General features: G+C 36.1%; 1 protein-coding gene across 5 annotated transcripts in view; it reads right to left on the bottom strand.

The window, feature by feature from the left end:
- USPL1 (ubiquitin specific peptidase like 1) overlaps positions 1-25,671 on the bottom strand; it is a 35,599-nt gene that overhangs the window by 4,437 nt on the left and 5,491 nt on the right. For 3 of the 5 annotated variants that reach the window (XM_058547949.1, XM_058547948.1, XM_058547950.1), the window contains 5 exons: positions 18,613-19,255; positions 13,177-13,290; positions 10,560-10,689; positions 6,997-7,122; positions 558-715 (listed from right to left, as the gene is read on the bottom strand). In XM_058547949.1, coding sequence (XP_058403932.1) covers positions 558-715; positions 6,997-7,122; positions 10,560-10,689; positions 13,177-13,290; positions 18,613-19,255 — 1,171 coding nt within the window. Of the gene's footprint in view, positions 1-557; positions 716-6,996; positions 7,123-9,952; positions 10,036-10,559; positions 10,690-13,176; positions 13,291-18,089; positions 18,196-18,612; positions 19,256-25,671 lie in introns of those variants that run through there. The other 2 variants (XM_058547951.1, XM_058547952.1) reach the window with 2 other exon arrangements.

Genomic DNA, 25,671 nt, shown 5'->3' with positions numbered 1-25,671 from the left:
TGCACATCCTTCTAGTTGCTATATGTGGGACGTGGCCTCAGCATGGCCGGAGAAGCAGCGCATAGGTGCGCACCCGGATCTGAACCGGGGCCGCCAGTAGTGGAGCACGCACACTTAACTGCTAAGCCACCAAACTGGCCCCGCATGTTCTTTTTAAAAGAAGTACCAGGTTATATGTCTAAAAAATAAAAATTGCCACTATTCATTTTTCTATACTGAACATATATTACTCATGTATAAAAACAAAAACCAAAAGATATTAAGTGGAAAAAAGCAAACTGTAAACCAACAGTAGTATATGATCGTATTCTTTGTCTAAAAAAGAAATATGCATATGCATGTGTAAACCCATAAATATGCTGATATAAGCAAAGGAAAAAGTTAGGAGTGATTCTAAACCATAGTGACAGGGCAGAGGAGAGGAGGGGCAGAAGAATTAAAGGCAAGGGCAAGAAGAGACAGAAAAGATTCAAGGCAGTTTGTCTTTTTTTTTTTTTTTAAACTAGAGTGTAGTCTCCATGCCTATTATCATAAAAGAAAAATGTTTAAACACTTACCATCAGCATCTAAAATCCATGTTATAAAATGATTATTTGCTTGGTACTGAATTACAGAAGTTATTTGATAAAGACAGCCTTCAAAATGAAATGAATAGTGCTGCAAGTCATTATGCGGTAAGCCTTCCACAAAGTGCAACATGAATATGGCAGCTACTCTGTGGGAGAGAAAGGCAAGAGAAGTCAAACAAATTTAATGCCATGTGTCTGGTTATACAAAAGATGGTCTGAAGCAAGTAAGTCACACACAACATTTTCAAGGCTAACTGCACTATTTTTCTTGAGAACATCCAGATGCGTGCCTTAATGAGAAATGGAGAACTGACGCTAAGAAGGATGTAACAGTAAACCCTTCTCAGAATGGTAACACTGACAGTTGGAAGCCATCATGCAATAAGGCTTCAACACAGACCATTAAACAAATATTGCTCTGTAAGCCGCAATGCTGCTTTGGCTTAAAGATCTCTTGGTAACTACTTTGTAGAATCAAAGGAAAAAATCCAGACCTTTTAGAATTTTCTTTGGCATCAAGTGCCCAGACTGCTTTTGTTAGATGGGACAGGTAATATGTGAAACAAAATAACAAACCTAAGATATTCAAATAAACATTTAAAAACCCCCAACATGCTAATAATTTGGTCCATTTCTTTCAGTTATCTCAGGAAGTAGAGAGGTCTATCAAATCAAAATTTCTACTTAGGAAAAGTTTAATTTGTAAGTAAGTAGAGAAGAAAATACAACATAATTAGTTGATTTACCATAAACTTCAAGACATCCATAATTTCAAAAATACATTTTATCATTACAATAACATGTCAAACAAAAAAAACAACCCAAAGATGGGCCTCAAATAACTAAATTTAACTCCCAGGATTTAAGAAAAATGTTGACTATCTCTTTTCCCAATATTTAAACAGCTGTCAAAACTTAGCTTACCAAAATTTATTCAGCTGAAATGAACGCGAAATCAATGGCCAAAATGCAGATTATTCAGACTGACAAGGGATAATTTGTAAATTATCCCTTGTCAGTCATTCTGTTACAGAATAATCAAGTCTTCAAAACTGAAATACCTATGAATAAAAAGTCCTGCAAAAATGTCTGTAACACTAAACTCCCACTGTTCTTTATCATACCTATTTCATCCATCCAAGATGCTATTGATCGTAAAACATACCACTATGAAAGAATACTGCCAATTAAAGTATACCATGCCATCAATTTTATTTATTTATTATTTTAAAATTTTCTTGTGAGGAAGCTTGGCCAGGAGCTAACATCTGTTGCCAAACTTCCTCTTTTTGCTGAGGAAGATTGGCCCTGAGCTAACATCTGTGCCCATCTTCCTCTATTTTGTACATGGGATGCCTCCACAGCATGGTTTGATGAGCAGTGAGTAGGTGTGTGCCCGGGATCTGAACCCACAAACCCCAGGCAGACGAAGCAGAGCACGGGAACTTAACCACTATGCCACTGGGCTGGCACCGTCATCAATTTTTAGATGTATTCTCATTTCAAATATGTTAGAATGTGAAGTGTGTCTTTGAGTCAGTGATCCACAGTAAAACTAGAGATATTCTCTCAGCTGGATATGCAGGCTTTAGGCACCTACCTGACTCTTTAAGTACTAATATTTAGTCCTCTTGGCCTCATACAATACCTTTTCAAGATATCTTCTGAGGCTAGTAACTAAAACAGTCTCTTGATCCCTAGACTATGCAGTCTCACTAGTTTCCCGCCTTATTTGTGTGAGTTTACACATGGAAAATGTTAAATAGGCAGCATTTCTTTCTTAATACTTAAAAAGTGGCACAACTTATAAACGATGGCACCTTGAAGTCAATAAAATAAAGCATATGCCTCCTCCTCCTTTTCTAGTTTATTTTCCTGTCTGCGTCCCCTAGAAGTCACAGTATTCTCCTACCCACAATTCTAGCTTGTCACATTTCTAGCCTCTCAACTAAGGGGAGAACTTTACCACTAGCTTGGCAATAGATTTTGTTCTTAGGCTTCTTCCTACCCGCGACGCCTGGAGTGATAAGGGTGATGCTCAGAGCTAAGGAGTGCAAGTGAGGTTCTGCCTCAACCATAAGAAAAGTGGATGGGACAGGTTAACAGAACTGGAACCAAGAGTCCCAAGAGACTTCAAGCTAAGATCCATTTGCATCCACCTCCCAAACATGAGGCTGAACTCCTATTATACATCTCTACTTTCAGGAAAAGAAGAGAAAATAGAAAAGAGAGAAAGCAGCACAAGGGAACTGTGCTAACTGCCCTGCTACCCAAAGCCAGCAGGGGAACACAGAGTCTCTGTCCCACAAAGAGCAGCCACAGTCTTGTGCTAATGACCTGAAATACAAGTTTTTGATTTTCATCTCAACTAATATAATGTAATAATTCATATTTTAGAAAATGCAGATTTAATAATGTACATATATGTACTTGTGAACTGTAACAATGTAGGCTTTAGGCAGAAAAATCTGCAAATGTAATTTTTAAACCTCATTACCTTTTAGATTATTACACATCACTGTTTGAACTATTTCAGACTTTAAGACAAAAAAGAAAAATACGGGGCTGGCCTGGTGGAGTAGTGGTTAAGTTCACACAATCTGCTTCGGCAGCGTGGGGTTCATGGGTTCGGACCTACACGCGGACCTACACACCACTCATCAAGCCATGCTGTGGCGGTGCTCCACACAGAAAAAATAAATAGAGGAAGCTTGCCACAGATGTTAGCTCGGGGCCAATCTTCCTCACCAAAAAAAAAAGAAAAATATGAGTAAAATCAGGTGTAATTCAAATAATCAGAATTGGTTCATGTTAATTGTAAATAAGAAAATACATCTTTTGGGCCAGCGCCGTGGCTTAGCGGTTAAGTGCGCGCGCTCCGCAGCTGGCGGCCCGGGTTCGGATCCCGGGCGCATACCTACGCACCGCTTCTCCGGGCATGCTGAGGCCGAGTCCCACATACAGCAACTGGAAGGATGTGCAACTATGACATACAACTATCTACTGGGGCTTTGGGGGGGAAAATAAATAAAGTTTGAAAAAAAAAAAAAAAGAAAATACATCTTTAGAAAAATTCAACTGTTCAACAAAGGTTTACAAACTGTTCTCTGGATGCAGTTCAAAGCTTTCATAAATAATGAAGCATTTTCTGCCAAACAATGAAGATTTAAATTAAGAAACATAATTTTAATTATTTTATATATCAGTATTCCACTCAAAATTTTGTCGGGGAGTGTGAAGTTTATCTGCTTAAAAAAAGTCTCAAAATCATTGTATTAGACACTTTAATAAAAGCTCTATAACAGAACACAAATATCTTACTTCTCTTCCTACCACTCCCCTATCCTTTACAAATAATGGTTAAAAAAAATATATCACTGTTAAAACTAAAGTTTAAATAAATAAACTTTTCAAAATGACAATCCAGGATAGTGTACGACCAGATTCCTAAAGCAGACGGTGGCAATAATGAGAGGTTCATTTCAAGAATTTGTGAAGTTAAATTAAATCAGATTTTAAGTTGGTGCTCCATGTCACCATATTCTGAATATAATTGCTAAACAATTTAGTTAAAGAAAAGTAGCAGATTTGGACCTGCTAGATATCATTCATCTGATTTATCAACGGACTCAAAAGAGAATGCATGAGAAGAGTCCATGGAAACATATCAGGGATGTAGATTACCTGAGAGAAGGTGTTCAGGGAACTTACAAAACTGTTAGTGTTTAGAATGTTCTAAGATTAAATTATGCATGATATCATGATAGATCTAATTATTTTTAAGTTATCCCTAAAAACTGTATTAAATTTGTTTCTAAATTCTGTTAGGTACCAACAAATCAAGTTATACAAATTTCAAAGTTAAAAACTACAAAGGACTTTATAAAGACCTTGTCATTTAAATTTAAGTGATATGGGGTCAGCCCAGTGGCGTAGCGGTTAAGTGCACGCGCTCTGCTGCAGTGGCCCGGGGTTCATATCCTGGGTGCACACCGATGCACTGCTTATCAAGCCATGCTGTGGCGGCGTCCCATATAAAGTGGAGGAAGATGGGCACAGATGTTAGCCCAGAGCCAGTCTTCCTCAGCAAAAAGAAGAGGATTGGCAACAGATGTTAGCTCGGGGCTAATCTTCCTCACCAAAAAAAAAAAAAAAAAAAATTTAAGTGATATTTTATATACTAGTTCAATTTACTTCTGAATATAGTAAATGTCCAAATTAGAAATTCAGTTTATAAACTGGCCCATTAGAACTCTAAACACATTTCCTGTTGAAACACTGTTATACCTAACAGATACATTTTCAGATCAGAGCATGCATCTTTAATTTAAGTAAACAACATATCTGTATAATTAAAAATTATATGTTGCAATGCAACCAATTAACAGATCAAACAAAATCACAGTATGAGTTTATCTTCAATGCTGGGGCTTGAGAAAAAGCAGGTATAAACTAATAGATGAAATTATATACACCAAGAAGCCTCAAGCAATCCAGTGGTCCAGTGCAGGATGGCAGACTCCCACATCTGCAGCCCTTCTACCTCCCCCTCATCAAGGAATGGGCTTAAAAAAAAAAAAAAAAGAGGCTCCCTTCAACACTTAGATCTCAAAGCTTGGATCCCAGACAGCCAAGACAGACTATGGACTTCTGATTAAAGATACTGCCTCTTTCCCACTCTGTCCTCCCCACTCAAACGCTATCAAATGATAGTGAGGGACAAAAAAGGTAATAAACCAAAAGGACAAAGACAAAGAAAGGAGCCATGAGCAAATAAGCAGACAATAAATATTTAGAAGACAAAAAGAAAACAGAAAAGTGGTAACTTAGATGGCAGAATGGATGAAGTGATGACATGAGTGCTACAGAGGGGCGTACTGATGAGAAGAGGTTACATGCCCCACAGAATCCCTAAAAGACTCAACATTTATAGGCAACAGATGCTGAAGAATGTGGGGGTAAGGCCCTAGGCTAAAAATTAAGATAGTGACACAAAGTGTGTATAAAGAGCACTCCCATGCACCAGGTCCAGAGAGGAACCAGTATAGACTAGAACATTGGAGCAGAAGGATGAAAGCCAGCAGAAGAGAAGTTTCCAGAAAAAGAAGGGAAGGAGGACTCAAAAATTGTGAAGCATCTGAGTGTTTAGCAAATCTATTGATACATGTTTGAAGAATTTGGAAAAAATTCACAATGTGTACACATAAACAAAGCAAATGAAAACACAAGGCAATTGTAATTCCAGGAAAAATAAAGAGTTATAAAAGAAATGAAACATAACCGTGTATACTTCTTGGTTAAAGAGGGAATATACGTATATTCATAATAAACAATGAGTACTGATTTAACCAAAAACGTAATCACACCAGAAGGACGGGGAGAAGTTAAACAGAGATGGGGCCCAGGTGCTGGTGTAAAAGCCCTAGTCCTCAACTATTATAAAAGGAGAAGACAGTATAAAGGTGGAGTAAGCACACTGTTTTAAAATGTCAAAGTAAATACTACCTTAAAGGTTTACAGCAGATGTCTGGAGATGGGGTAGGAGGGGCACTGCCTTTTTTTCCTTTCAAGTTTTGGCACTATTAGATTAACTGAGAATTTATTACTTGGATGAAAACAAACCTTCAGGAAAGATTCTGAGGGGTTTCCTGGCACATCCAAGGGCATCAGAAAAAGTAAGAAAAGGCCAATGTCACTGGTTCTTTATTATATCAAATTATACCTCAAAACATTTCCTTAATATAGAGTTAGAAATAAGGGCAACTGAAAATAAAGGTTAAAGAGGATGTATATGTGTGTGAGTGTATTAACAAAAGAGAGACAAGCTGCCTAAAATGGAAATGACCAGCAAGTTTAAAGATATGAGGCTTCTGGTAACACTAGAAAAGGTAATTCTGACCAGTACGCCCACTGAGGATACACAGAAAAGCTGGCAAAATATAACAAAAACACATCTGCTCAAGGGCAGCAGATAGTTTGCAGAGGATGAAGAATTAGCAGGCTGAGCTCTGGGAGAAGACGAAAATTCACACAGATGAGTCTGTGGTTCATCTTTGAATCATCTTAGTTCTTGAAATTAGATTAAGGAAATCCAAAAATTCTAGTGACTCCTGGCACTTGGCAGAGGAGAGAAAAATGCAAGTTTAATATCCTTAAAGGGAGAAAAAAGGCAAAAGAAGGAAAGACACTAGGAGAGTGGGGTCAGACAATCAGCCTAAGTCAGCTCTTCAGTAGTACTTCGCCCGGGACAGCTTGTTTATCGGCCCGAGTGCCTGACAGAGAGAGACATTTTGGCAATTCATAAATATAGGTTAACTCAAACTTCCAAAAAGTAGGTTGTAGTCATCACTTTGAATTCTACACATTAAAAAAAAAAGTAAATCCATCTTTATTTTGTTCTAAAAATAGTAAGGCAATTTTAACTCACTTTTCCAATACCATTTTTCTTATCTGTGACTTATTGTTGCAATTGTTACATGGACCAAAATGGGCAGCATTAAGTGGGTGCCACTCAGAGATGACATTTGTAAAGGTGACCAGATTCTTTGTACATCTATAAGAAAAAAAAAGACACAACTTGAATTCATTCAAGTTAAATTCATCCATGTTAATTTAAATCAATGTCTAAAATAAAAGAAACTCTCCTTCGTTTATCCACACTTTCCTATCCCCCCAAATCATATAATAAATTAATATGCCAATGTTCCTCCCTAACCCTAGTAAAGCTCTCTGTGAAGATTCTTCACGTTAATTACCTATAGTTTTTCAGCTATGAGATGAAGAAAATGTTAAAGGCAGGGTTTCTCAAGAGCAATCCCACTAACATTTTGAACTGGGTAATTCTATGCTGTGGGGCACTGTCCTGTGCATTGTAGGATGTGTAGCATCATCCCTGGCCTCTTCCACACTAGATGCCAATAACAGCCTCCAGTTGTAGCAACCAGTATCTCTAGATATTGCCAAATGTTGCATGGGGTGCAAAAACAGCCCCTAGATGAGAACTAGGGATGTTCCAGGTTTTCAAATTTATTAATAGTTTCAAATTTATTAACACCCCCTTGGATGTTCTAGGGTTTTCAAATTTATTATAGCTCACCCCTTACTCAAAAAATTCACAATTTCGCTATCCATTATTGACAACCAAAAACCAAAAAGGGGCATTTCCAAATACATAATCAGGAATACATATAACAATTTTCTTTTCACAGGTTACACAAGTTCTAAATTTGCACTTTAATCTGAATACTTGATAACAATAGTCATCTAAAAAGATGATCTTTAAAAATATACACTGCACCTCAACTGGATTCACTTTAATAAAAATATCTTTAAATGAGTAATTATTTAGGGCCAGTAATTATTTAGGGCTAGTGGTTAAGTTCGGCGCACTCCGCTTCAGCGGCCAGGGTTCAGTTCCTGGGCGCAGACCTACACCACTCATCTGTCAGTGCCCATGCTGTGGTGGCAGCTCACATACAAAAAGAGGAAGACTGGCACTGGATGTTAGCTCAGGGGAATCTTCCTCAGCAAAAAAAAAAAAAGTAAATAAAAAAATTTTTTTAAAAGAGCAATTATTTACTACCTAACAGACACTAGCTTCTTTTCTAAACAATAACAATATTGATAAATCATAAGTGAGATAAGCACAGGCTGTTAAAAATACATCAGTTCTCAGGGAAGCTAACATTTCAAAAGCAAAGCAGCATCAAGCTATCAACAAATGCATTGACTGTATTTCTGCTAAATTCTCAGATCTCAAAGATAATTGTTAAGTAAAGGCTCCTATTTTTTAGTTTATAAAAGGGAGTTTTTCTCAGCAAATAAGTGTTAATTCTCCATATGACATCTAACATTTTGGAGCACTTACTGTGTGCAAGGCAGGGCACTGTGCTAAGTACTCGTCTTCCAAACAATCCTAAGGGGCAGGTACTTTTCTTATCCCCATTGTACAGATGAGGAAAGGGAAATAGAGAGCGCACATCAGATGATACACGAACAGACTTGAGATCTGAATCCATGGAGTCCATGTTTTTAACTGCCTCCAGAATATACCTTCTAAATCAAGTAAAAGCTCTTAAACTGGCACTAAAAACAGCAGTACAAAAACAAATGAGTTTGCTGGATATTCTCCCATCAGATTAAGTGGAAATAAGTTTTAAGCTATGATATATTAAAACCTATTTAATGAAATGCCACTTCATTTTAGCTTTTCCTCTATTACTACTTTTCTTTTTAGAACAAATGAATTAAAAAAAAGCAAACCCAAGTGGCTGGTGACTTCTTTCCCTTGAGCTCTCTGAGTTTTTTCTATACACCTCGAAAATGCACTTATCACCTTGTCTTCATAGTAACTTAAAGCAACCAACAGACCAAAGTTACTAAGTCACTGGCCCTCTATTATGTGTTTATATGTTATCTTCCTAACTACCTAGTCTGAATTTGGCCAGGATAAAGACTATTTCTGTTGAGTTCCTGGCACATAGAATATACTAAATGAAAAGCTGTCAAATAACTGAGATGTGGATTTTGGAAAAGCTATCATTAAGCTGATTTTAATCATCAAGTTTGTTTACATTATTTAAAATCCAAGTGCTGATTAGGGAGTATACCACAGTGAGCAACAAAGTCTTAGAGGTCAGAAAACCCAAGCCTGAATTTTGCCACTTACTAATGTGTCACCTTGGGCATCTATTTAACCCCTTTCAAGCTTCAATTTCCAGAACTATCAAATGAGGAGAAAATCATATAATTTATATAAATCAATGATAAAAGACCTAGAAACAGATATTTGTTCCCATATTCACTTACACAAAATTATTTAAGTCCTAGGTATGAGTGAAATGCTAATTCTTACTCTATTCTAGTTCTTTTGAGCTAACTGGTAAAAAAACAAATGTTTTCTGGTTCTGCTGCTTGCATTCCCTAGAGCATTCTCTCAGACTTGACTCTTCTTGATTGGTCCCTAAATACTTAAAAATAACCTCAATTTAGATAATGAATATCTTAGTAACATTTTTCTCTCACATTTTTATGTAATAACTTTGAGAGACTCCAAATTTTCTAATTTACTAGTAGGTAAGTTTAAGAAAAGCAGAAAGGATTTATCTCTATTATAATAATTTGAATAAATGACCAACAGAACCAGTTTGGGGAATCTTTTTAACTGCCAGCCAGCAACTTTCTCATATACGGACAAAGTGAGGGTATCATGTCTGATGAAAACCTTCTCTCCCTGACTACTCTTCTAAAATCTAATTTCTATTCTTGTTATGCGGTAGGTGTGTGGAAGCAAAAGAAACCTGCAGTTTCTTTCTTCTCCATGCTTCCTCCCAAGTACCAATCTCAGGGCCATGAACACCAATCATGGTCCCTCTGGTCCTCACCTAGAGGCATCAGGGAAGTAGAAAGTATAGCTGAGACAGCTCACATGTAGAAAGATTCTGGTGGTGGCTGGTCTTTCATGGGACTAAGGGAAGGAATGGGAAAGTCTAAGTTACCACTGAGAACTGCTGCCAGATTCTGGGAGCCGAAAGTCAGTTTTGGTGATGTTAAAAACATAAACAAACAAAAACCCTAGTCTTTAATAGAGGGGTAAACAGAACACATATAGTTTCAAGGAATTCTGAGAGGTATTCTTACTCAGTAGGGAACCTAGAGGGGGAATGGAGAGGAATGTGCTACTTTTCCCATTTGTCACCACTTCCCACCAAGGAACATCTTAAGAAAACTCCTACTAGTAATCTTTCAAACCAGGCGGGGTTTTTGCTCCTCCAGTTTAAAGAAGCAAAGAAACAGCAATTTCTGAAGCTCAAATTTTTCCTTTTACCCTTAATGGTGGAGAGATTTCAAGATTTGGTGGGGAATTTTATCAAGGGTAGAAGGAACCAGGAGAAGAGCAGTGCTACAAGTGGAAGCAAGTCTTATTCAAATTTTATTACTTGGAATCATTTTCAACAGAATGAATCCGTTTTAAAAAACAGAAAAACTAACCTGTTTTGATACTTGTGTCCACACTGTGAACATTCAAAGTTCCAAGAAAAAGAATACGTGAAGAGCTTTTCAATGTGCGGTTCTATTTTCAGGAGCAGGGGAAATGCAAACACGGGGCTTTCCATATCACCTTCAAAAGGAAAAGAAAAAATTATGGCTCATAATTAACCAAAAAAAGTAAACCAAAATGATGAACTGTTGTCTTTTCTCACTATATTCACAGTATGAATATATGTGAATATATATATGACAGACTTCAGTTATTCACAGCTGGGTGAGGGGAAGTTTTTAAAGCATTTTTCTAAAAGTGTCCATTATAAAGATTTAAATATCACTTCAGTCTCTATAATTTTTCTCAGTAGACATTTACGAAAACCTTTTTTTTTTAATTTTATTTATTTATTTTTCCCCCAAAGCCCCAGCAGATAGCCGCATGCCATAGTTGCACATCCCTCCAGTCGCTGCACGTGGGACACGGCCCCAGCACAGCGGGAGAAGCAGTGCAACGGTGCGCGCCCGGGATCCGAACCCGGGCTGCCAGCAGCGGAGCACACGCACTCAACCGCCAAGCCACGGGGCCGGCCCATGAAAACTTCTTATGACAAAAGACACGAAAGACCCATACTATCTTCTCAGATCTTTTTACTTTCCTCAGGAAAAAGACCCTTAGAACTATAACACTCCTAGATTATTACAAAAATACAACAAAAATATGTAAATTGTTTGCTACAGATACTAAAAATAATATAACTGGTGAAACACTGTACAATAAATTCAGAGTTAGACAAAACCATTAAAAAATCATTTCTATTCTGACCCTCTTGTTCTACATGTGGAGAGAGCATGACACTCAAGGGTTAAAGGACAGCCTCAAATTTCCCAACTCCTCGTCTTAATCTTTCTTAATTACACTCTTCTTAATCTTTTAACAATTAAAATTAAACTTCAACAACTTTAACACTAGAGAAGACTAAAGTTTGTTGTCATTAAAACAAAAACTGAACAGTGAATGCTGTCTTCCAATTTTGAGATCAGCAAGCAAGTTAAATAGGAGGATTTCCATTCTCCTCTGACATTCATTCTCCAATTGGTTTCTCTCTTTCCTATCCTCAGGGCAGCTTAGACGCTGCCTTACAGATTTGGCTCCAGAGCAAATCTGAGTCCTTCCATCTCTTCCCTCCCTCCCCTAGGGCAGTCTCACTTCCATGGTCCAGTTCTCCCCCTAGTCTGGAACTACAGTTGCCTGGAACACCACCAGGAAGAGTCACCTTGGCATGACCAAAGGCAGAACAGTAGGTGTTATTGCCTAACCATACTCTATAAATATCAGAAGTTACAAAGGCTATTTTAATAGTCACCTTTGTGCTATAGTACCACTGCTATTTTTGTACAAAAACATAAAATCAAAACAAAATATTTTTACAAGTAGAAATAAATACAAATCAGTCTCCTAAAAGTGAACATATGCAACGCCATATGCATAAACAGTACATAGTATAGCATGAGTTTGTAATTAGTTATCAGCCTTTAAATGCTTACTCTATTGTAACTAAATACTAATTGAAAAAGTAAATAATTTACACTTCATAATGACAACATAGAATCTTCAGGTCTAAAAATACATAAAGTTCTCAATGAATCAAAATATCACAAGAGCTCAAATCACACTATTAAATAAGTTATATGAGTACAGATGGTCTTAGGTAACTTATATAGCTCCTAAACTGATCCTAATTATTTTTCCTTTGATTACAAATTTTATAGGTATTAAGTATAATGCATCCTACTAGAGAACATATAATACAAATGCCTAATTCCAATTTTTATAACTTCCTGCCTAAATCAGTTAAGTGGTTTCTTTGCCTCTACTACCTTAACCCCAACTCCTACCCAACTACTTAGTTTGCATAGTATTTCCCTAAAATACCTTCATTTGCCATGAAGCAAACCTTTCAGTGACTGCTGTCTAGCTATTCAGGTTTTCTCTTCTGTTAACTGTTCATTAATGTCTCCTGGCCACTCTTCTAACAGGTTGTCTTTTTTTTTAAACTGATATACAGGAGTTCCTTATAAGATATCCTGGATATTATTTCTTTGTTCTATCTTTGCCTAGAGGTTTTAAACCTTAATGTAATCATATTTACCAATCTTTTATCTATCTTATTTAAGAAATTCTTCCCCACTGAGTGATAAAATATTCACCCATATTTTCTTCCCAAGTTTTACAACTCTGCTTTTCATGTTTAGATCTTTAAATATGAAAGTATTTACTTTTAAATTCCCTAGGTGCTTTTATATGCAGTCAAGGTTAAAAACATTGGATTAGTCTCCTCGTGGAAAGTACTGGAAAAGCAACCAATGGTGTACCCCAAGGATCTGCCTCATTCTGAGAACTGCATCCACTCTCAAGGGGTGGAACAGAAGCCTGCATATTTATATGGAACAGCTCTGCCCACCAATGATTTAACCAGTGGTAGATTCTTAAAAGAAACTACCTAGATTCTCTCTCTCAAGAATGTGATCACCCGAAGTAATAAAACAGCATTATATTTCCTTATGATGCAAGTGTTTCTTCATGGTAGATGAGTAACACAGTTAAATTACACAAATTACTTACCTAATGTGCATCTAAGCTGAGGCTGAAGCCTAGTAAAAATTTCATCTCTGACTTCATTCAGACAAGTCTCTATCTTTGCAAATATTTCTGAAGTAAGTTTTTTACATTCTCCATCTAAAAATATAGAACATTATCAATTTCTCAAGAATTTGTATCTTTTCACCAAAAATTGTCATTACCAAGAATGAAAGTTTATCAAAGTCGATAAATCTTGCCGAGACAAAATGGAAAACACAAAATTTCCTTAATTCTTCCTCCTTTCTCTGTGGTATACCATACAGTCCCTCAATATTTATTAATAACACAATATCATCAGTACTGACTGTGTGGGCCAACATCATTCTGCCTGAGTAAAATCTCAGTGAAAGCCTTTCTCATCCAAATAATCACAGGCCTAGCATTAGAGCTAAGCTTTCAGATATTGTGCCTATCTCTGAAACAGCTGAAGCTATCTCTTCACATGCGATTACTACTTATGCTACAGACAACATCTAACCATTTATTTCTCTTTATATAACTTTCATTGAACTTAGCTAGATCATAGGAGCAGACAAATTTATAAGGAGTCTTAATAAAGTTATGATTATTTCCCAAACTAACATTTGGTATATTTCCCTCCTTCTCTTTTTTTGGAAGGGATGTGAAGGGGTCTTCAATGACATCATAGTGTTTATACAATTCCATATCCTATTTTTTTTTTCCACACAAATTTGCTTCACTAAAAACTTTTCAGGCTAGTTATTACACTTAGACTGAACCAGTTTTATTAACCATTCCCCTACTGCTGGACATTTAAGTCGTTTCTTTTTTCAATAAACAGTATCATGATAAACATCTTTGTGCATATACCTGTCCATGTTTTTGATCACTTCTTTAGGGGAAAAGTCCTCAAAATGGAATTACCGTGACAGAAAACTGTCCAAGATTAATAAAAAAATTATTTTGAATAAAAGCCTCCATATACATCTGACTCTAGTTACTCTTAAGCTACAAATGGATGTTTTCACTCAAATCTCTCACAAATAAATAATTCATACAGCCTGATCACACTCTGCTTATGTTTCACTATGAAAATATCTGGATTCTCCTGTAATATGAAATAAGCATTAATCAGAATTTTTGTTATTTTGACCATGCCAAAAAAAGAGAAAACTTACAATTCAAAGTAGTGCAGCTCAAACAAATGTAATTACAACCATATTATAAAAACTAAATTATTCTGTAAAAAGTTAATATAACATTAAAATATGAAATTAAAATTAATTCAATATTCAAGTCAAAATTTGAACGATAAGTATGCTCTTCTGAAACAATCGAACAACTGTCACTTACTCAGTATTGGGGTTCCCGTAATTATAGAAAACAGGAAGAAAGAGAAGAAAAGGCAAAAGCAAAAACGCCTGTGAGGAAATAAATTTTAAAAATTGCAAAAAAATTTAATCTCAAAGAAACTCAAATTGAAACAAAATATTTCTCATCTAACCAAATTATAACGTTTTAAATGTTTATACCAAAAGGTGATTAAGAGTGCTCAGGATATTTTCTTCTACACGTGAAAATGGAATTATATGTTGGTATAACACTTCTGGAAAGCCATTCAGAAAGACTCCTTATATTCATATTTTAATATTCCTTCTAGGATATTATCAGCAATGGATTCAAAAGATATATGGATATGTGTCATGATGTTTATTCATAATAGCAAAAAATGGTAAGCAGCCTGAATATACAACAATGGGGAAACAACATACAAGATTAATATAAAAGACTCCATGACCAGTCACAATGAATAAAGGTAAGTCTTCTTGTCCTACCAGACAGCAAGACCTAAAAAGCCCTAATAATTAGAATAGTGTGGTATTGGTGCAGGGACAGATGAAGTGACCAAGAGAACAAAACTGAGAGTGAAGAACAGCTGCACACATATATGGAATGTTATATGACAAAGGTGCCATGGCAGATCAATTGAGAAAAAACTGGCTATGCAATGGGAAAAAAAATGGATCCTTAGCACATACAAAAATTAACTCCAGCTGAATTAAGAATTTTAATGCCAAAAGCAAAACTTCATGACTTTTCAGTGAAAATATAAGTGAATGCCTTTCTGATCTTGGGGAAAGGAAAGATTTCTTTTAAAAGCCACAAACATTACCAGCTACAAAAGGAAAAATTAATTTCTGTACATCAAAACATAACTTTAAAAAAGTAAAAACATAAGATACCAATTGGGAGATTTAACAACACATATATGACATAAAAATAGGAACAAGGACACAAAAAAATTCATACAAATCAGTAAGAACACGACAGTAGAACACATAGGGATAAGACACAAATAGGCATTTCACAGAAGAGAGAACATATGGTCAATCCACATATGAAGAGCTGTTCAACCTCTTTAAAATCTGAGAAAGGCAAATCAAGACCACATTTTACATCTTTCAAATAGCAAAAATCTCCAAGTGTGAAAATAAGCAAGGAAGAACATATGGATCAGGAAGATCTCTTACATGGTACAGTGCTAATGGGAGTATTGATTGGTACAACCACTTTGGAAAACAATTCACTGTTATCTCACAAATCTGAACTCAGAGCCTGTGATCTGGCAATTCTATTCCTATATAGTATATCCAAGGGAAACTATTTACTTGTGCCCCAAGAGACTTGCCTAAGAACAGTCACAGCAGTAGTATTCACAATGGCAAAAAACAACCCAATGACAGATGAATGAATACATACTGACAAATTCACACAATGGAAATAATATATAGTTAGAAGTAATAAACGAATATGGTAAAGTTGCAGGATACAAAATCAACATACAAAAATCAGTTGCATTTCTGTACACTAACAACGAAGTAGCAGAAAGAGAAATTAAGAATACCATCCCATTTACAATTGCAACAAAAAGAATAAAATATCTAGGAATAAACTTAACCAAAGAGGTGAAAGATCTGTACACCGAAAACTATAAAACATTTCTGAAAGAAATTGAAGAAGACACAAAGAAATGGAAAGACAGTCCGTGCTCTTGGATTGGAAGAATTAACATAGTTAAGATGTCCATACTTCCTAAAGCCATCTATTGATTCAATGCAATCCCTATCAAAGTTCCAACAACATTTTTCACAGAAATAGAACAAAGAATCCTAAAATTTATATGGAACAACAAAAGACCCCGAATAGATAAAGGAATCCTGAGAAAAAAGAACAAAGCTGGAGGTATCACACTCCCTGATTTCAAAATATACTACAAAGCTATAGTAACCAAAACAGCATGGTACTGGCACAAAAACAGACACAAGATCAATGGAATAGAATCGAAAGCCCAGAAATAAACCCACACATCTATGGACAGCTAATCTTTGACAAAGGAGCCAAGAACATACAATGGGGAAAAGAAAGTCTCTTCAACAAATGGCGTTGGGAAAACTGGATAGCCACATGCAAAAAAATGAAAGTAGACCCTTACCTTACACCATGCACAAAAATTAACTCCAAATGGATTAAAGACTTGAATGTAAGACCTGAAACTATGAAACTTCTAGAAGAAAACATAGGCAGTTCGCTCTTCCACATCGGTCTTAGCAACATCTTTTCAAACACCACATCTGACCGGGCAAGAGAAACAATAGAAAAAATAAACAAATGGGACTACATCAAACTAAAAAGCTTCTGCACAGCAAAGGAAACCATCAACAAAACGAAAAGACAACCTAACAATTGGGAGAAGATATTTGCAAACCATACATCTGATAAGGGCTTAATCTCCAAAATATATAAAGAACTCATGCATCTCAACAACAAAAAAACTACCAACCCAATTAAAAAATGGGCAAAAGACCTGAACAGACATTTCTCCAAAGAAGATATACAGATGGCCAACAGACACATGAAAAGATGTTCAACATCACTAACTATCAGGGAAATGCAAATCAAAACTACAATGAGATATCACCTCATGCCCGTCAGAATGGCTATAATTAACATGACAGGAAACAATATGTGTTGGAGAGGATGTGGAGAAAAGGGAACTCTCATACACTGCTGGTGGGAGTGCAAACTGGTGCAGCCACTATGGAAAACAGTATGGAGATTCCTCAAAAAATCAAGGATAGAACTACCATATGATCCAGCTATTCCACTGGTGGGTACTTATCCAAAGAACTTGAAAACACGAATTTGCAAAGGTACATGCACCCATGTGTTCATTGCAGCGTTATTCACAATAGCCAAGACTTGGAAGCAACCTAAGTGCCCATCAAGGGACGAATGGATAAAGAAGCTGTGGTATATATACACAATGGAATACTACTCAGCCATAAGAAACGATGAAATCCAGCCATTTGTGACAACATGGATGGACATTGAGAGTATAATGCAAAGTGAAATAAGTCAGAGGGAGAAGGTCAAATACCATATGATTTCCTTCATTAAGTAGTAGATAATAACAACAATAAACAAACACATAGGGACAGAGAGTGGATTGGTGGTTACCAGAGGGGAAGGGGGGAGGGAGGAGGGTGAAAGGGATAATTCGGCACATGTGTGTGGTGATGGGCTGTAATTAGTATTTTGGTGGTGAACATGATGTAGTCCATGCAGAAATAGAAGTACAATGATGTACACCTGAAATTTTTACAACGTTATAAACCAATGTTACTGCAATAAACAAAAAATTAAAAAAAAAAAAAAAAGAAATAATAAATAGCAATGAAAATCAATGAACCACAAACTTCAATAGATAAATCTTTATAAAAAGAAAAAAAAGGTCCCAAAACACATACTGTACAATATCTTTTATAAAGTTCAAAATAAACTAAATTAGACAACATATTATTTAGCCATACATATGCAGGAAAAACTATTAAGAAAAGAAGGAATGATAAAACACATTTCAGGATAATCATTACCTTTGGGGAGAGGTGGAGGATGGGATGGGGAGGAACACATAGGTAGATGTAAGTCATCGGGACTATTTTAACTCATCTTGGGTTGGGAGGTAGGTTCATGGGTATCCTATTTTATGGAAAATAAAACACAAAAATATATTCCCTCATTGTGAAGAGAGATTTGGGGTGAGTTGTGGGATTATGAGTGACTTGTATTTACTTCTTTTTTCTGCTTTACAGAAAGTTAAAAACTTAAAATTTTACTTTGATGGACTTTATGATGACCACCATTACCCCTGACAGCTAAGATACAACTACAGCCTCTTTATTCTTTTACTCCTAGTTTTTGAAAAAGACTACCTTTTGGGCAGTCACGATAATGCAACTGGTGTTATCTTAAGCTTCAAGACACTCACCCTGGGCTCCTTGTTCCCAGGTCTCTATATAAAACAGAGGCTACTGATGGCATCTTTTCCACATGCTATGAGACAAAACTCAACATTACCTCTGTGAAAATTCAAGCGAAATAAATATTACTACCAACCTTCAACTCCATCCAATTGATTGGTGTGGAGAAGCTTATTGGCTTGATCATACTTTGTAAACAACCGCCAGAATACAGATTCCTCTTTAGAGCAAAGGTCAGTCAGAGCGTTTTTCAACCCTTGCAAGTGCACCAATGCTGACAGGATACAGTCTAACCAACAGAGAGCATAAGCGTTTTTCCATTGGACACATAAAGTCTGGCAAAATGACGTACATTTGCTCTCCAGTGGCATTTCCAGTTCAGATGTGCATCCTTCATTTGGAGGGGAAGTCCCTTCAGTTCCGGAAACAATTGTAGTAGGATCTTCTTCAGCAGCCATGTCAACAATATCAGCTTCCAAAATCTCATTCTGCTCCAAGGAATCAGCTGTCCTAATTGGATTCTGTTGACTGCTGTGTAGTATATCGGGTAAGTTTGATGAGGTTTCATCACGTGCTTCTCCATTCTGTTTGCTGTTCAAAACTAGTTCACCATGAGTAACAGTATGAATTTTAGTCTTTTTGGAACTTGCTAAAACAGGTGAATCTTCGTAGTTTGTTTCCAAGATCTTTCTTTTTTGAGGCTTATTTGGAGTGTGACAATCTTCCAAATCAGGAGAAAATAAGTTATTAAGTGATTTAGAGCCCAAAGGATAGATGCACTAGAAAGAAAAAATAAAATGATAAAAACTACAAAAATCCAAATAAGCTCAAGTTTTACTTTATAGTTTCTATGTCATGAAAAATATGTATAAAATTTTAGCATTAATTTGACATGAGAGGGTATATTATCAAATTATACCTAAACTTGAAGGAACCAGGGATAAACAATTATTTAATCAAAAATTCAGCCCACGTAAAAATTATTTTTCCGAGTTAATTTGAACAATCAAGGGTTTAATCTGAGCTACAGTAGGGTAAGCTAACAAGAAAAACATACATATTTTTGCTTTAATAAAAAAATCTAATGTCTAGTGAATTAAAAATTTTCAACAATTTAAAGAAACATTCTATGATAAGTGCATTATTCTTTTGGAACAGCCATACTGCTCAACATTAAAAACTAGAAAAATATTTTTAAATAAAAAAGTTGCATGCAGTTAATTCCTATGTTTCTTAATTTTGAAACTGAATATTAATCTGAGAGCACATCAGCATATCAATTTTACATCCTATTGCGTCTATGAGTCAAAGTGGCTGAATTTTAATGACTATCAAATCTCACTATGCATTAACACAATTTCAGCCAAATATCAAAAGTGTAAACAAATCACTAAAATAATCAATGAATTTCCCCTAAGTTTGGAAACTAGCAAAATAAGACAAATTTAAGAAATCTATATATCTATAAATCCATGTGCCCTCATTTAAAATACGCCACCTCCTATACAAGTATGGTAGACTGCTACCTTGGTGGCCTCTAGTAAAATAAAGAACTACGCTTCCTGGTACTCATGTCCTCGTACAGTCAGCCCCCTGCCACACAACTCTAGGCTTGGCCATATGACTAGCTTTGATAGGACATTAGCAAGCATGATGCACACGGAGGCCTGATAAGCACTGGCTCATTAGGCTTGTCCTCTTGGAGCCCTCCTTCTGGAACGCTCCTTCTTAGTCCCAGCCATCATACTGTGAGAAGCCCAGTTAGCTTAACTGAGACTTTGGCTGACTGCCTGAGCTGAGTTCCCAGTTGGCAGCCAGCACTAACTGCCAGTCATGTGGACATTTCAGCCAACAGTAGGTGAAGTGTAACAACTGCCTGGTCAACCCACACAATTATGAGGAATAATAAGTGAAGTCATTAAGTTTTTTTAGCCAGTAAGTTTTGAGGTGATTTGTTTTACAGCAACAGATAACTGAAATGCACTAAATCCTCTCATTTAAAATACAGCTTCTTCTATATAAGTGAACACTATACTCATATTAGTGCACTTATTATGAAATTCTCTTAACAGGACAAGTTCTGGATTCTTCTGTTACCAACTAGTTGTACAGTCACCATTAACTAATAACGTGATCCTCAACTTTAAACCTTGAGATTCTTTTCTAAATCTTTTATGTCAGAAAACAGAACACTTTAAAATCAATAGCAATAATTCTGTATTCAAAGAGTCATAAAAAGGTATATATCTAAAAAAAACTGAAAGCAGGATCTCAAAGAGATATTTGCACACTCATATTCATTGCAGCATTATTCAAAATACCCATGAGGTGGAAGCAACTCATATGTCCATGGACAGACAAATGGATTAAGAAAATGTGGTATAAACATACAATGGAATATTACTTAGTCTTAAAAAAGTAAGGAAGTCTTGTCACATATCTACAACATGGATAAACCTTGAGGACATTATTCTAAGTATAATAAGCCAGTCATAAAAAGACAAATATTGCACGATTCCATTTATATGAGGCACCTAGAGTAGTCAAATTCATAGAGACAAAAAGTAGAATGGTGGCTGCCAGGGCTGGGGGAAAAGGAAAAAGGGTGTTGTTATTCAATGGGTACAGAATTTCAGTTTGCAAGGTTAAAAAAGTTCTAAAGATCTGTTACACAACAATGTGAATATAGCTAACACTCCTGAACTATACAGTTAAAAATGGTTAAGATGGTAAATTTCACGTTATATTTTTTTACCACAATTAAAGATTTTTAAAGAATTTTTTTAAAAGAGGCAAAAAACTAAAAAACAGAAAATCTTGACCAGTCTCAAGCAGAGTCAAGATCATGGTGTGCATATGCTACCAGCACCCCTCCTTAATTAAAAACAAGTAATTTAGTAAACGATAAATGGCCCTGGGGCTGCAAAATTTAGTGTCCTGGATGGTCTCCCCCTACACTATTTGCAAATGTCTCCCTTGACTTTTCTTTCTATAATCTGTGCTCCCATCATAAGGCCAATCTAAAATATAATTTGTCCTTGCCCTGATTTTTCCCTTTTATAAATTAATACTTTGGATTTTTCTCTCTTTATACCTGACTTTAGTTTCTAGTTTATTTACAATGAACATGTATCATTTTTATAAATATAATAAAAGATTTTAGTCTGTCCTCAAAAAAAAGAAAAAAGTCAATAAAACAAAACCATACACAGAACATTAATTTTTAGTCTAGCCCAACTATCTAAGAGCATTTAAAATCTAATGTTGAAAAAAATCTCATGCTGTCTCTTTCACTGATTTTTGGAATTGATTTTTGATTTTTCACTGTTTTTATAAAACAAGAATAAGGAAAATATACCACATTATCTTATATTTGGATAATTATCTGTAAGGTATGGCCAAAGACAAATTATAAAAATAATTTACATTCATCTTACAAGTGAAGAAAACTAAGAAAATCTTTAGTGATTTAACACCAATGATTTAAAAGCCTTTTTAATATAAATTTCACTTCTTTAAAAAAAAGACTAAATAATTAAATGTTCCAACAAAAGACTGAATAATGGAATACTCAAGAAAAAGAAAAAGAAGATAAGTTAAAATCCCCTTTGAAAATACAGTCACGTGGGCCGGCCCCGTGGCTTAGCGGTTGGGTGCGCGCGCTGCGCTGCTGGCAGCCCGGGTTTGACCCCGGGCGCGCACCGACGCACCGCTTCTCCGGCCATGCTGGGGCCGCATCCCACACACAGCAACTAGAAGGATGTGCAACTATGACATACAACTAGCTACTGGGGCTTTGGGGGAAAAAATAAATAAATAAAATTAAAAAAAAAAAAAAAAGAAAGAAAATACAGTCATATGTCATTTAACGACAGAGATACGTTCTGAAAAAATGGATCATTAAGTGATCTTGTCATGTGGGAACATCAAAGAGTACACTGAAGGGGAACAAAATTTGCCACCCTAAAATGTGTCTCTTTAACACGAGGATTATTTTAGGACGATTATTTTTAAGAAACAAAAGACTCAAAGTTTTTCTTGTTACCTTACCCTTAACTGCCTCAGACTAAAAAACCTGTCTTAGGAAGCAAGTTGTCACCTTAGCATAGCATGATGGCAGACAGGCAGGAACTAGAAAAGCCTGTTTGTGGGCTCCACTCTATGCTCTTCTGTTTCTCCATGGCCAAACACTTGTTCTCTAAACATTTGCTCCTTTTCACCTGTGAATTGCCTTTCTTCCCTTTGAAGTCCCTGACTCTCCCTACCACTAACATCTTCTTTTGTCTTTAGCTAAAGATAGTATTTAACATGAGGGCTTTGGCTATTTTGGTGAGTTACTCAGTTTTCCTGGGTTTCTCCCATGTATACATGTTATTAAACTTTTGTTTGTTTTTCCTGTTAATCTGTCTCACATCAATTTAATTCTTAGACCAGCCAGAAGAACCTAGAAGGTAGAGGAAAATTTCTTCCTCCCCTACAGTACTTACACAAACCTAGATGGCAGAGCCTACTACACACCTAGGCTATATGATACTAATCTTATGGGACCACCATCATATATTCAGTCCGTTGTTGACCGAAATGTTGCTTTGCGGCAGATGACTGTACTTGAGAGTTTCAATTTGTTACTAATTTTGAAAGAGTTTGAATATTAGTGTTTTTTTTCAAATTAAGAAATATATTTTAATGTAAATATCTGAGTAAAAGGGGTTTCCCATGTGGTTCTTTGCAATTTAGTAACTGAAAACAGAATGTTCAGTGGACTCAAAATTTTATAATAGAACTCTACAGAAACTAATAATTTGATTCAAAGGTCTTAAAGACCAGGGATCAGCAAACCTTACCTGAAAAGGCCAGATAAATACTTTAGGCTTTGCAAGCCAGTCAGTGACTCTGATTTAACTACTCAATTCTGCCACTGTAGTACAAAAGTAGCCACAGACAATACACAAATGATTGAGTGTGGCTGCATTCCAATAAAACTTTATTTATGGACACTGAAATTTGAAATTAATATAATTTTCATGTGTTACAAAAGAGTATTCTTCTTTTCATTTTTTTCCAATCATTTAAAAATGTAAAAATCATTCCTAGCCCACGGGTTATATCAAGAGTTTGCTGACTCCTAGTGTAAACCAATCTACTTCATAAAGTACACTGGGCTCTTACGAATGATTAGAAGATTTTCTAAAAATTAGATCAATAATTAATTACTCTAAAGTTCTTTTTTACATTTGCAAAGTACATATTTAAAATTCTTGGTTATATATTTTTCCTCATAACTGGAAAAAGAATGCTTCAAAAACTAAAAATGCAGCTAATCCACTTAACCTTAACACCCAAAACCTATGTCCTGAAAACAGGGACTTCTCTATTCTGGCAGTCTGTGGTTAAATAACTCTACTGAAATATTACGTATTGTTTAGAATAGAAAAAAAAGTAATTTTTTCTAGAATTGGTAAGATTTATTTTTTCTCTTTCCAGTGTCCATAATTGTACAACCTTATTCTGAGCTAATCAGTACACTCTCTGTATAGTTTGCTGTTATGGATGAGCTGTCATATTTAAAATAGATAGCCTTCTCCTTGTGCAATAGAGCCCATCATCTGCTCCAAGGATATCCCTCCAGCAATTCTGTGACACTTTCTCCTATTTTTCCCTCTCTACTGGATACAACCAGCATACAAACAGCGCTGTTCTTTTTCCCACCTTAAAAACAAACAAAAAACTTCCCCTTCAGGTACCACCTCACATCTGTATTTATCAATTCTTCCTCTTCCATTTTCTATCACTCACTCCAATCAGGCTTTTCTCACTACTCCTTTACCCAAATTATTCTCATCAAGGTCTTCAATGACCCCAACAATACTCTCATCAATGGTTAGTTGAGTCCTCATCCTCCTCAAGTTCTCACTGGCAATGAGAGATAATCATTCATTCCTTAATGATTTTTTTCACTTGACTTCCAGGGCAATACACTCTCCTTCCTGGATTTACTCCTACCTCACTGTCCCATTCTCTCACTCCTTTGCTAGTTCCCCTTCATCTCCCAAATCTCTTGGGGCCGGAGTACTCCAGGGCTCAGTTCTTGGATGTCTTTATCCACACTCCTAGGTAAACTCACCCAGTCTCATGGTTTAATTTCTACATGCTGATGACTCTCAATGTCAATCTCCAATCTCAAACTCTCCACCTAATACCAGACACATAGATCAAATTGTTTACTCCATATACCCATAGATATTAGATAGATGTCTCCATTTGACTGGTCCTCACCTGATCTTTCCCTTCTTCTTCTCAAAGTCTTTCCCATCTCAGTAATTGGCAACTCCTTTCTTCCAATTATTAAAGTCAAAAATCTGGGAATCATCCTTGATTCCTCCTCCTCCTACCATGTATTCCAATCTTTTGGCAAATCCTTTTGGCTCTACTTTCAAAATATATATAGAATCCAACCACGCCTCAACACTTTGGCCACTACTTGCTCCCCCTGGAATACTCAACGGCCTTCCAACTAGCCTCCCTGCTTCAGGTCTTGACCTTTACATATATTTTCAACACAGCAGCCACAGTGATCCTTTTAAAATATAAGTCAGATTATGTCACTCCTCTGCCAACACCCCTACTCTGGTTCTTCATTTCAGTCAGAGTAAAAGCCAGAGACTTTACAATGGCCTGTAAGACTACTTGGTCCAGCCCTCTCCCCATTATTTTTCTGACCCATGTGCTATTACTCTGCTTCACTTACTCAGATCCAGCTCTGCTGGTTTCCCTGCAGTAACACAAACAGAGACAGGCAGCCTCCACTCTCTCAGGGCCTTGTACCTGCTACTCTCTCTGCCAGAAATGCTTGTTCCTCAGATATCCACCTGGCTTGTCTTTGCTCAAATGTCACTTTCTCAATGAAGAGTTCCCTTCACCACTCTATTTAAAACTGCAAACTACCCATTCCATGACACTCCAGTCCCTGTGGCTTTATTTTTCTCCACAGCACTTTCCAACACCTCACACACACAAAATATACTTTGTTTATTTTCTCTCCTACTCTAGAACATAACCTTCTTGAGGGCAAGAAATTTTTGTTTTATTCATTGTATCTTAGCATCTGGAATGGTGACAACATGGTGACACTCAAAAAAATATTTATTGAATAAATGCAAAAAGAAATTTATTTTATTTGTAAGAATGTCTGGCA

This window comes from Diceros bicornis, chromosome 9 (genome assembly GCF_020826845.1).
Source record: "Diceros bicornis minor isolate mBicDic1 chromosome 9, mDicBic1.mat.cur, whole genome shotgun sequence".
NCBI lineage: Eukaryota > Metazoa > Chordata > Mammalia > Perissodactyla > Rhinocerotidae > Diceros > Diceros bicornis.
Note: the sequence above shows the minus strand (reverse complement) of the source record. Positions and strands in the feature narration are given on the sequence as shown.